This window comes from Schistocerca serialis, chromosome 10 (genome assembly GCF_023864345.2).
Source record: "Schistocerca serialis cubense isolate TAMUIC-IGC-003099 chromosome 10, iqSchSeri2.2, whole genome shotgun sequence".
NCBI classification, from domain to species: domain Eukaryota; kingdom Metazoa; phylum Arthropoda; class Insecta; order Orthoptera; family Acrididae; genus Schistocerca; species Schistocerca serialis.
The window spans coordinates 94,080,668-94,093,880 of record NC_064647.1 but is presented as its reverse complement, the minus strand read 5'-3'; the positions used below and the strand labels follow the sequence as shown (position 1 = coordinate 94,093,880).

The 13,213-nt window shown below is 43.1% G+C and overlaps 1 protein-coding gene and 1 non-coding gene across 3 annotated transcripts in view; both read left to right on the top strand.

Moving 5' to 3' along the window:
* Window positions 1-13,213, top strand: part of LOC126425013 (atypical kinase COQ8B, mitochondrial) — a 122,071-nt gene that overhangs the window by 61,573 nt on the left and 47,285 nt on the right. For both annotated transcript variants that reach the window (XM_050087919.1, XM_050087920.1), the window contains exons 5-7: window positions 993-1,221; window positions 3,442-3,566; window positions 8,406-8,628. In XM_050087919.1, the coding sequence (XP_049943876.1) occupies window positions 993-1,221; window positions 3,442-3,566; window positions 8,406-8,628 (577 nt within the window). The remainder of the gene's footprint in view (window positions 1-992; window positions 1,222-3,441; window positions 3,567-8,405; window positions 8,629-13,213) is intronic.
* Window positions 6,387-6,459, top strand: Trnaa-cgc (transfer RNA alanine (anticodon CGC)). Its single transcript has one exon. It is a non-coding gene; the product is annotated as a tRNA-Ala (tRNA).

Genomic DNA, 13,213 nt, shown 5'->3' with positions numbered 1-13,213 from the left:
TTTTAATCAGAAATTTGAAGAAGCGATCTTGAAATTTTGCGGAAAGTTCTTAGGAAGATTGGTTACTGTAAACTTTCATTTTTCCTTTTAGTTCTTCAACTGCACTGACTGATTCTTCATTAATCAAACATGAACGTCCACATCATTCATCATTGTGCACTCAATCGTGTCCTTCATCGAACCATTGGGCCCATCTCCTTACTACTAAATCCCTCATCGCATTTTCTTCATTAGCCTCGCAAATCTATTGATGAAATGTTGACGTGTTTAGTGTCCTTTGCATTCAGAAAACAAAGTACAGATCTAGTCTCACAAGCAGTAGTGTTATCAGCATATTTCACCATTCTAAATGTCCGCTTTACAGCATAAATAACAAAGAAAACTCATCTCCTTCACCTGGAGTCAGAGACTGCGCCACATGCATCAAAGTGTGATTATAATGCAGCTGCAGAAAAAATTCAGACGGAACTTACTTTGGGGACATACCTCGTGTATTAGAATTTGAGCCTTGTCTAGGTAAAGATCATCAATTCCCAACAATCAGTCTTTCCTTTTCATCCTGTCCTCCAACCATCACACCTAGTAGACTAGTAGAAATTTTGTCTAAGTCATCTTGTATCATATTGTGTTTCATATGCTTGTACCTCTGTTAACAGTCTGATAAGTCCCCCCCCCCCCCCCCCCCACCCCCACCCCCGGTGACTTTCCCGAACCCTCCCCATTTCCTAAACCTACAACCTACCCATCCATTTCTTTCAACCCTTCTGCAAGAAGAAGGCGCCACTGGCTCTGAAAGCTTGCAAATTTCAGTACCTTTACGTGTGTTTTCTCCTGCCACCACTTGATGAGTAGATATTTTAATCTATCCAGTTATACTATAAAGATCATCAGTGTAACACCTAACTGATCATAGGAAACTTGTACTTGTAAACTTTATGTGTAGCTTTGTGTCTTTTTGGCGTAAAGTTCTCCAGAACAAAATTCTGTTGCAGCTCAGTGAGATGGCCCGCGCTCGGCGTGTCCCCTCGTCTCGCGTGGGGCGGTTGGTGAGCTTTGGCAGTCTAGCGGCCGGCCTGGGAATGGGGGCAGTGGCTGAGGTGACGCGCCGCACACTGGGTGTTGGGGGCACGGACAGGGACAACAGGGGTGGGACGCTGGACAATGTCCTGCTGTCAGAGGCCAATGCCCAGAGGATCGTCAACACACTGTGCAAAGTTAGAGGTGGGTATGAGCTACAGCATACTTAGTCACATTCTGTGACGTGTTCCTCATCCCTGGGTGCTCCTCTTTGTTGTGGAATCTGCAGAATGCGACCTAAGGTTTAATGAACATGTGGTACTGTTATTTAAGCAGAACGCTTTACATAATACAGGTATGGACATTCTGACTTTACTGATACAATGAAGTACAAACTGTGGACCTTGCTTTGCTTAGGTGGTGTGGCTTGTGTACCTCAAAAATACAGATAACTGTACTGTCGGTGCCACGTAATGGAGGGGTACCTGTGGAGAGCAAAGATAAATGGGAGGTTCCTGAAGGGGGTAGCAGCCTCCTCAGTAGCTGCAGGGGCAAAAATCTGAATGATTGATTGACCTGGCCCTCTAACATTTAGCCAAAATTACCTTTTTTTATTAATACTATGAACATCTGAAAGAAACTGGAAACTACAGCCAATACTTTTCCCTAGTAATTGCAGCTCTACTACATAACTTAATGATGATGGCATCATCTTTGGTAAAATATTTCGGACCTAAAATAGTCCCCTTTTCCAATCACCAGGTGGGGACTGCTTATGGGGATATTGTCCTTGGGGGAAACAAAACTGGTGTTCTATTGGTTGGTGTTTGGAAATGTTATAGCTGGATAGATAGGGTAGATATTTTAAAGGGGGAAATGGGTAGGTTGAAGTTAAATGTAATGGGAGTTAGTAAAGTGCAGTTGCAGGAAGAACAGGACTTTGAGTCACGCAAGTACCGGGCTATGACTAAAAAAACAGAGTGTGTAGAGTAGGTCTAATAGTGAATATGAAAATAGTAGTAAAAATTTATGTGCATACTAGCTCTGCAGATGTTGAAGAGACTGAAACATTGTATGGTCGGATAGAAGACACTATTCATATAGTTAAAAGATATGAAAATTTAGTTTTGATGGGAGACTGGAATTCAATAGTAGGACAATGAAGAGAAAGAAAAAGAGTTGGAGAACATGGGATGGGAAACTTGGTTTAAGAGGCATGGAAGAAGATTGTACATGTGCAAGAGACCTGGAGGTGTCAGAGGGTTATGTAATGGCAAGACACAGATTTTTGGATGAGAGTTTAAATTCCAAAACATGTTCTGTGGTAGATGTGGACTGTGACAAAAGTTTACCGGCTATGAACTGCAGATCAAAACTGAAGAAATTAGATAAATTGGAAGAACAAGACATTGCTGACAGTGCTGAAGTCCGCAAGGTCTGTCTGCTGTGTGTTATATCAGCTTTAATACCTGTTCCTAATTCACACTCAGATCTTATTGTGCAACAACTGGAATATATGTTGTAACATTTTGACAATGATGTGTCATTCAGACATACTGGGTATATAATGACTTTGCACTTCATATTGGCTGTAAAGCCAAAATTTTGATATTGTGAAATAAATGAATACTAAAAAAACTTATGATCAAATGGTGGCAATTTCATTCAAAAAGTATGTTATGATTGTGGTTCCTAATGAAGTAAAAATCACTTCCTCATTAATTACCTCATCTTCCCATCTAATCTACAGCATTCTCCTGTGCCATGACATTTTCAATGCTTCTATTCTCTTCTTGTCTGAACTATTTATTGTCCATGTTTCACTTTTGTACAAGGCTACACTCCATACAAATACCTTCCAAAATCACTTCCTATCACTGAAATATATGTTAAGAAATTTCTCTTTTGTGAATTCTTTTCTAGCTGTTGTAAGTCTGCATTTTACACCCCCTCTACTGCATCCATCATCAGTTATTTTGCTGCCAAAATAACAGAACTCACCTATTACTTTCAGTATCTCATTTCCCAGTCTCATTTCCTCAGCGCTGCCCTATTTGATTTGGCTACAGTCATTTTCATTTATGTTAATATTTAACCTCTTTTATATTATGTTGTTTGGTGACTAATATGTATCTTTAGCAGATACAAACTTAGTTACAAAGCCAACTGTCACAGTTTGTTATTAGCATGTGCATTGCAGTGGTAGCAGTTGCCTGTTAATGTTGCTTATTTACAATGTTTACTCCAATCGACACTTCAAAAAAATATCAGTTGTCGGTTAGTGCTCCCGTATAATCACACTTGTGATTGTTTGCCCTAACTCTTTTCTTCCGTTTTCCAATTCCACCCATCCTTATCCATTTCAACCAGGTAACATATGTAACGATAATTGTCTGACGGTCTCCTCGGCTACTGTGTGTGCAGGAGCAGCACTGAAGATTGGCCAGATCCTCAGCATACAGGACAGCAACACTATCAGTCCTGGCCTGCAGGCTGCATTCGAGAGGGTGCGGCAGTCGGCAGATTTCATGCCCACGTGGCAAGTAGAGGTAATGGCGAGTCGAGAGGATTAAAAGTGTAACAGTGTTTCACCAATTGGTAATATCACACAGTGGGATGTGTACAGTAGTCAGTAATTCCCATTTGTTCGTAAATAATACTTCAAAAGTTTCTGGCCGAGATGGCACACCACAAATATTGTCTGTTGTTGGTTGTTAGTTCCTACATTTGTACATACAAATAAAATTACAAAAATCAGTATTTAGCTAATTGCTGTCCGTTTACAGATTTGTGATTTACTGCTTTTATTCAAGAAGTCATCTGTGGTATAGGAGTTGTTAGGGAGGAAAAACTTAAATCTTCAGTAGCTTTTTACCTGGTGCTTCACCTATACACATGTCTGTCACATATGTTGCACACGTCCCCTTCTCTCCCTTTTCTCTGTCCACCCCCACCTCTCCCTATCTTTATCCATCTTCTTCTCCCCCTCCCTCTATCCATTTTCTTCTCCCCTTTCTCTGTCCATCTCCTCCTCTTCCCTGCTCTCTGTATTTTGTGTACGTGAGTTGTGTGCGTGTGTGTGTGTGTGTGTGTGTGTGTGTGTGTGTGTGTGTGTGTGTGTGTGTGTCTTGTTGACGAAGGCCTTAATGGCCAAAAGTTTTAATTGTGAGAGTCTTTTTTGTTGTTCCTGTCTCCGACTCGGCACCTCCGCTGTATGGTGAGTAGCAACTTTCAGACAATGCTGTCTGGTATATGTGTGCACTCTGTATTATAAGGCACTCACTAGAAAATTATAAGATACCCAAGATTGGCTAGTACCACATTGCAACAAAGATTTTACAGTCACAAGCAGCCCCTGTACGACAAGAAAATTTTTTAGAATACATTGTAGTGAAATGCCAGTCTTTCCATTTTAATGTACTATCTGAAAAACCTGGCATTGTGTGGTCATCCATTTTGCCAATTTTCTATTATAAATCTAAACAAAAAAAATTTTAGTATAATATATAAAAAAAAAATCATTTCCATATACTCATGACAACATCTTTGAGATTATGAAACAGATCTACAAAGAAATATGCACATTCATTTGCATCATGTGTCTATGATGCGATTTTGTATATGCCTGTGGCAACACTTCTTTATAGCTCTGTAGATGGATATTATTTTTGCCTAAATCTGTGTGCACTTTGTAGTTGAAAGCTGTCAAAAGTTCTGCCAGGCCATGGATTTCCTTAAGTTGACTTGACTGTAGGATGCGGCATTTTTTCACACATCTCAGTGTTTGTGGTGTCGTATCTCCTGAAGTATGTGCGGCACTATAATACAGTTGTATAAATATGTTTAGCAGCATATGTGGATACTGTTTGCGAAATTTATTGTGAATAGAGTTAGTAGATTGTGTGGACCTATATGTATTCCATAGATTTGTATGTTAGCTATAACTTCAGTACACGGCAGAAAATGGGTCTTCTGCTGTCCACAAATAACCCCGACTAACGTGCGCCAGAGGTAGTGTGTCTCTTAGATGTTGCACTTCGTATTGATAAATGTTTGGTGGAGAGGGAGAGGTAAGGCAAAATAACAGAAAATGGACCAGAAAGAGAGAACTCCTTTTACAGCCTTTTGAAGGGGAAGGAATAAGAAAAATAACATTTACTGCTATTTATTGCTGTTTAGTTGTCCTGTTCTGAAGACACACTCTCCAAGGAACCATTTGAAGAAATGACAGTGCTTCTAGCAAACATTTCTTGAATGTCTTCCTTCTGAAAGTTGTTTTCTTGCAGATTTTCAGCATGGCATCAACAAACTCCTTTTTCTGTCAAATGGTAGTTATGTTATCTAGCTGACATTGTATCTGTTACTGTATTTATAGTATGTCTTACTTAAACTATGTACAATTTGCCATTGAATTGCCCTTGTATTTATTGTAAGTTTAAATTGAAACCTGTACAATTTGACACGTTCCATATCCTTGTGATTGACTCACTAACTGGATCTACGGAACAAGAAATAAATAAATAAATAAATAAATAAATGTGGCATCAGTTTCTTTTTAAACACATTCTGCACATCTTTCGTTGCTAATGTGCTGTTTCTGGATGCGACCTTTTTTTCTATTAGGTCCTACACATTTTCTACCTGCAGTTACAAGCAGATCCCTCACAACATCATGGCCTATTTGTACTGCAGATTACCTGGACTGGATTGGGTTAGTGTTTGGATAGGGGCTGCTGTCCTTTCCTGTTGTCACTGGACTGTAGTGTTGGGTCCATTATCTTCACTCCATGAGATGATGTTACATTTCTGTGTAGTGCATCTATTTGGTGAGTGTGTAAGTTCCACTGCTGTAAAACTTATTTGGGTGTCTGTTTAGTATTAAAATTACAATGCGTGTTGATCAGAAACTATTATTGTTTGGTTTTGTGGACTAATAGACAATTTACCCTGTCATTATAGAATGCTAATTTTATGCTCAGTAAATAGTTCTTGGCTGTAAAATGTGGGTTGCAGAAAAAGTATTGAATGATTTGTGACAGAATTTTTATGCAAACTGTCAGTGAAGGTAAATTCATAATTCTAGTCACGATGCTCATACATGGTGTATATGCCCCAGGAGAACCGGGAAATCTGTAAAAAATGTGGGAATTTTTTTATACAGGAGAAAACCGGTGAAAACACAGGAATTTTTCATTGTTTTAGTTTTCAGTCAAATTTTTGTAATTTTGTGTGGTAAGAACTGATACTCTAACAAGGAATTGAACTGTATCCCATCCTGCAGAATAACACTGTAGCAATAAAACACACATGAGAGGAAAAAACCAAAATAAAACTTAAGTTGCAAAGGAAATGTACCATTTACAACACCGAGCTAGGTGGCGCAGTGGTTAGCACACTGGACTCGCATTCGGGAGGACGACGGTTCAATCCCGTCTCCAGCCATCCTGATTTAGGTTTTCTGTGTTTTCTCTAAATCATTTCAGGCAAATGCTGGGATGGTTCCTTTGAAAGGGCACGGCCGATTTCCTTCCCACTCCTTCCCTAACCCGAGCTTGCACTCCGTCTCTAATGACCTCGTTGTCGACGGGACGCTAAACACTAACCACCACCACCACCAATTACAACAACAAAACACAATGCACACACAAGTGTTTGCCAACAGCAAAATGTGTCAAAGCCTTTAGGACAAAGGCTATGCAATACTTCATAACAAGAAACTGAATCTGATGAATGTGATGACACAGCTGTTTACATTAGGTTCATTTGAGCACTTGCCAACGGGCTCACGCGCATACACTGTTGAGTTGCATATGAGCGGTACCTTCTCCCACTTCTGGCTGTTAGCTGTATCAGTAGTAGCAACAAGCAGCCAGATGCTACCCAGAAAAGATTTTCTGGCATGCCCAAGCGATCAGATTCTCGCATGCAGAGAGCATTCTGAGTAGTAGCAGGGAGGGGGTGTAGTCTTAATGTGGCTCATTTTTATGGCCAGTGATTCTGCTGTTTCCTCTATGTTTACAGCTCTCACATAAAACTACAACAGATTTCTGTGGCCGGAAGCTGTCAAGTGAAATAAAGTACATTCACGTAATTACATACGGCTAAAATATCTTATTAGTTTCAATTTTCTGATTTTATTGTATTTCCACATTTTTGGCAGTCAAGCATATACTGCTGTGCAGAAAAATGAAGGCATTTTTGTTGGTTTGCTAAAGAAATTTGGCTTTTGTTAATATTTTCTCTAGAAATAGACTATTTATTTGAAATGAAGTGCTTCGTTCCACACTATTCGCTAGTTTCAATTGTCCACTGAATATCAAGTGCCCATTTTCATCTACCAGCACATATGGCATTAGGCCATAATAAAGAACCAAACATGCGGTACTACAAGAAAGTTTGCATCCCGAAAACCACACTGAAAAGCTTAATATTAGGTTGGGGCCTACTTCACTGTTAATCTGAACCTATGAATGTGTGCTTTAAGCTGAATTATGCATTTTCGTTTGGTCTATGAAATTCTGATGCTTGTGGAGTATCCTATGATGTCCTGTTTCTTTTGTGACGTAATGTAAGATCACTTAACGCTAATGCAGTAATGCTCTCTGGCAACTGCTGAAAAGAATCTATTTATTACAAGTCGCAGGAAAATATTGCAAGTGGTGGTTTGAAAAGTGTTACTTCCAATTCCTTTTAAGTGAGATGAATTATGTTACGTGTGAGAATGTCCAATGAATTTCTTAAATCACAAGGTGTTTGACTCTTATATAAAAATTAACAGTTTGAGGACCAGCCACTTAGAAGAATTTTGATCCCAGAAGATCAGACATTTGTGTCATTATTTAAAACTGTATTGCCATGTTTGTGTGATGTATCTTGAACTGTAAAACACGCAAAAAAAAGACCAAAATTGCATGTGAAAGTTTAGCTTTTCTTGTAGCTACACTGTGTGTATTAATTTAAACTTTTCGTGTTCATGTGTTGATGCTTTGTAACAGTGAATGTTGCTATTGGCCGACTGCTTCATGTATGCTCTGAATTTCTGCTGTCATTGGCTGGTGAGATCACATGACATACGAAAATATGCAAGTGTATCATAATATGAGATTATGCAGCGTACATGTTGCTGCATGTCAAAGATCTTTAGGAAACATATATTTTTTTTTATTTTTTCCCCCTTCTTCTTCTTTTAGGTTTTGTTTTCTTAAGTGCTGGGAAGTTCTATGCCGGTGTATAAAACCTTAACCGTTCAAAGGATTGATACGTTTTACAGTTCCAGGAAATCCGGGAACTTTTTTTTTCCTTGTCTGCATATACATCTTGTCATAATTCATCTGTTACTTTTTAATATAGAAAATGTTAAAGTTTCTTTTGTTCTGGTTTCTGCACAGAGAGTTCTGTCACGGGAACTCGGGGCTGACTGGCGGTCTCGGCTGCAGGAATTTGAAGAACGGCCATTTGCTGCAGCGTCTATCGGACAGGTTCACTTGGCTCGACTGCCAGATGGGACAGAGGTTGCCATGAAAATACAGTATCCCGGTGTGGCAGAGGGAATAGATTCGGACATCAATAACCTTGTTGGAGTTTTGAAGGTGTGGAACATATTCCCAGAAGGTAAGGAACCAGGATATTTTAAAACCACCTGTCAGAAAATTCATAGTATTTTGTACATGTGTGAATGCGTATTGTACCGGTTGTTACCTATCTCGTTTCTTGATAACTGAATGATGTGGAATCTTACGCGGTATATTGTGGTAAGACCACATTCGCACCACGTGTTTGTAATTGATAATAATACGAGTAGTTCCAGCACAATTTCAGCAAGGCTTATTTATTGGTAGCTGCTGAAAGATTACACACTGCAGATCTCGTTTGTCTAGGGGTTTTCGAAGTTTTGTCTGCAAAATCATTACTCTAACAAGCATGGTCTGGGTTTTCTTCTTGTTTGAAATAAACACTACCGGATTCGAATTACTTTCGGCTAAAAATAATATTTATTCGTACTTTTTGTTTAGTCACTACAATATTTTCACTACGAACATTGATACCCTAAAAATGCATTATACTGTACTGGTCACTTAAACACGTCCATCTCCCTCCAATACCGACAAAGAAGTGGCGTGCAAGCCAACATGTGCCCGGAAGTTGCAGACATTCCTGCATTCCAGATTCTTTGGTCTTCTGACCTTAATACACTCCAAAGACACATATAAATAAATACATATAAATATACAACATTTATCATCTCAAACAAATCCATTATTTATCATAAAAGAAAATATTCATAAATAAATAAATTAAATACATTGTATGGCAACATAATGAAGTTATCTTAACTCTTTAGTGTGGGCATCGTACTTTTCACATGAGATAAACTTTATCTCCGACATTTAATTACATTACAGTATGCACAACTGTGCACCTGTCTAGGTGGCTCCCCTCCATCCCCTTCCCTCCCAGACAATGCATAACTCTCTTGACTACATGCACGAGGGGACGTCAAAAAGTAAGTTACACATTATAGTGGCACACCAAGTAACTGCTATTGAATGCTACACTACACTACAGTTCAAAGTGACAAATGCACATTACACTACCTTTCAATGTAGTCACCATGTGTCTGTAAACAGCAATCAGAATGTTCTACCAGTTGTTCAATTCCTTGACAGTAAAAATCTGCTCCTCTGTTATGGACCCATTCAAGAACTGTGGTGTGAGCATCCGTGTCATTGGAAAATATCCTCCCTCGGATGTTCTGTCAGCTTGCTGAAAAGATGGAGATCACACAGTACGAGATCTGGACTTCCCAGTCAGCATCACCCACATGTGTGTGGCTGTGATTTGCACTTGGTCCATACACTGCCAGCGTTTCATGGTGAATCTGTGACCAATTTAGACATTTTCCCCCAAGAATCATGCTTCAATTTTTGGGCACATTGCCAGTTTCCACACTATTTGTCCAACACTGTGATGCACCACAACAGAAATGTGTCTCTGGGAAACCCGGAACCCGTACTCACTTTCGAGAACGCATCACTCTTATTGTGCATTGATTTTAGCTTGGGATAACATGTTTAACTTGCTTTCTGAAGTCCCTACGTGGTGCTCTGCAAATATCTGTGAAGTGCATGGCGGGGGGGGGGGGGGGGGGGGGGGGGGGGGGGGCCTTGCCAATAAACCAGTTGTTCAGGTTTCTTCCCATTCCATTCTGGAGTGGAGTGTGGCAAGAATGGTGTCACTGTGATCCCTGCAGGAGTGATATGTAGGGGGCTTTAGTTTATTCCTCAGTTAATGTTGCGTCTTGAAACTTTGTAAGAATACTACCATAGATAGTTTGCATGTATCTTCAAGTGTCTATCAGTTGAATTTTTTCAGCATCTCTGTGACAATGCCCTTCAGTGTATACATTTAACATCTCCTGTTAGTCCTATATAGTACAGTTACCACTGACTTAAGCTGTATTCTAGGATGGGTCACACAGGTGAGCTATCTCCTTTGTAGACTGATAGGATTTTTCCAGTATCTTACCAATGAACTAAAATCTGCCATCTGCTTCATGTATGACAGCCTCTATTAGTGTTCCATTTCATATCCTTAGAAATTGTTACAGCCAGATATTTATATGAGTTGACCGATACCATTTATGATGTGTTGTTACTGTAGTCATATGATACTAAGTTTTCTCATTTTGTAAACTTTACAATCTTACTTTTCTGAACATTTAAAGCAAGTTGCTAATCTTTGCACCACTCTGAAATCTTGTCAAGAACTCAGTGAATAATTGTGCAGCTTTTTCAGATATTATCCCACAATAGATAAATGCATCAGGTCAGGAAATTACAAAATGAACAACTGCAGTTGAGTTGGCACAAGTTGATCCCTGACAGTAGCAGTGGGCTTGGCACGGCAGCTTCACTCATTTACTTCAACAACTGAGTGTTGTCACAGCCCCTATAGAAGCTATTGTTTTTTCCTGCAGCTGTCTGTGCTTCACAGTTGAAAGCTGGCAACTGTGCTTCGAGGTGTCAGGGATCTTCTTACACTGTCTCGACCATAGGGTCTTAACACACTTCCCTGAAGTTAGTTCTGTCAGTGACTATCCATCTGAGACAACATGCTGTGTACTTCCTCCCAAGAAACTGCCAATGTAGTCACAGATTTAATTTCATACTCCATACAGTTGTGCTTTAGGTAATAAACATAGATGTGGGGACTTCAGTACCAGCAATGGAGTGGTCTTCAAGTCTTGTGACATGGTTGAGAATTTTCTGTCAGTGAGGGCGGGTAAATATGTGCAGGTACTCCAACCAGTAGCCAAGTGGCCATGATCTCTTTAAAGTGATAGCAGGGTGAGCCGTTTTATTATGAGAAAACCCGAAACCAGCCACATGAGCTGCTGTGTTGAAAAGCTCAAGAAATAGCTTGATCGTAGGCCGCCCCTACCTATGACAAACAGCCAGTCATCAAGCAGATTGTGACTTTGTGGTGTTTCTCGTGTTCATCTCAGCCAGAGACCACCATTTCTGTGTCAGACACACTTAGGCCCATTGCTTCATCTTGCCTAATGAGACTGTTTGCAGATGGGGGCTGACATCCTGGTAGAGTACAATCTTCTTACAACACTCCTATGCATGTAAGATTTTGTGCATTACCTCTCCCTCTGCCTCTCCTCCCTCTCCATTTCCCTCTCCTCCCTCTCCATCTCCCTCTCCTCCCTCTCCATCTCCCTCTCCTCCCTCTCCATCTCCCTCCCCTCCCTCTCCATCTCCCTCTCCTCCCTCTCCATCTCCCTCCCCTCCCTCTCCATCTCCCTCCCCTCCCTCTCCATCTCCCTCCCCTCCCTCTCCATCTCCCTCCCCTCCCTTTCCATCTCCCTCTCCTTCCTTTCCATCTCCCTCCCCTCCCTCTCCATATCCCTCCCCATGTCCCTCTCCCCCCCCCACCATGTCCCTCTCCTCCCCCTCTCCATCTCCCTCTCCTCTCCATCTCCCTCTCCATCTTCCTCTCCTCCCCCTCTCCATCTCCCTCTCCTCCCCCTCTCCATCTCCCTCTCCTCCCCCTCTCCATCTCCCTCTCCTCCCCCCTCCATCTCCCTCTCCTCCCCCTCTCCATCTCCCTCTCCTCCCCCTCTCCATCTCCTTCTCCTCCCCCCTCCATCTCCCTCTCCTCCCCCTCTCCATCTCCCTCTCCTCCCCCTCTCCATCTCCCTCTCCTCCCCCTCTCCATCTCCCTCTCCTCCCCCTCTCCATCTCCCTCTCCTCCCCCTCTCCATCTCCCTCTCCTCCCCCTCTCCATCTCCCTCTCCTCCCCCTCTCCATCTCCCTCTCCTCCCCCTCTCCATCTCCCTCTCCTCCCCCTCTCCATGTCCCTCTCCTCCCCCTCTCCATGTCCCTCTCCTCCCCCTCTCCATGTCCCTCTCCTCCCCCTCTCCATGTCCCTCTCCTCCCCCTTTTCAATGTCCCTCTCCTCCCCCTCTCCCTCTCCTCCCCCTCTCCCTCTCCTCCCCCTCTCCCTCTCCTCCCCCTCTCCCTCTCCTCCCCCTCTCCCTCTCCTCCCCCTCTCCCTCTCCTCCCCCTCTCCTCCCCCTCTCCCTCTCCTCCCCCTCTCCCTCTCCTCCCCCTCTCCTCCCCCTCTCCCTCTCCTCCCCCTCTCCCTCTCCTCCCCCTCTCCCTCTCCTCCCCCTCTCCCTCTCCTCCCCCTCTCCCTCTCCTCCCCCTCTCCCTCTCCTCCCCCTCTCCCTCTCCTCCCCCTCTCCCTCTCCTCCCCCTCTCCCTCTCCTCCCTCTCTCCCTCTCCTCCCCCTCTCCCTCTCCTCCCCCTCTCCCTCTCCTCCCCCTCTCCCTCTCCTCCCCCTCTCCCTCTCCTCCCCCTCTCCCTCTCCTCCCCCTCTCCCTCTCCTCCCCCTCTCCCTCTCCTCCCCCTCCCCCTCTCCTCCCCCTCCCCCTCTCCTCCCCCTCCCCCTCTCCTCCCCCTCCCCTCCCCCTCCCCCTCTCCTCCCCCTCCCCCTATCCTCCCCCTCCCCTCCCCCTCCCCCTCTCCTCCCCCTCCCCCTCTCCTCCCCCTCCCCCTCTCCTCCCCCTCCCCCTCTCCTCCCCCGCTCCCTCTCCTCCCCCTCCCCCTCTCCTCCCCCGCTCCCTCTCCTCCCCCGCTCCCTCTCCTCCCCCGCTCCCTCTCCTCCCCCTCTCCTCCCCCCTCTCCCT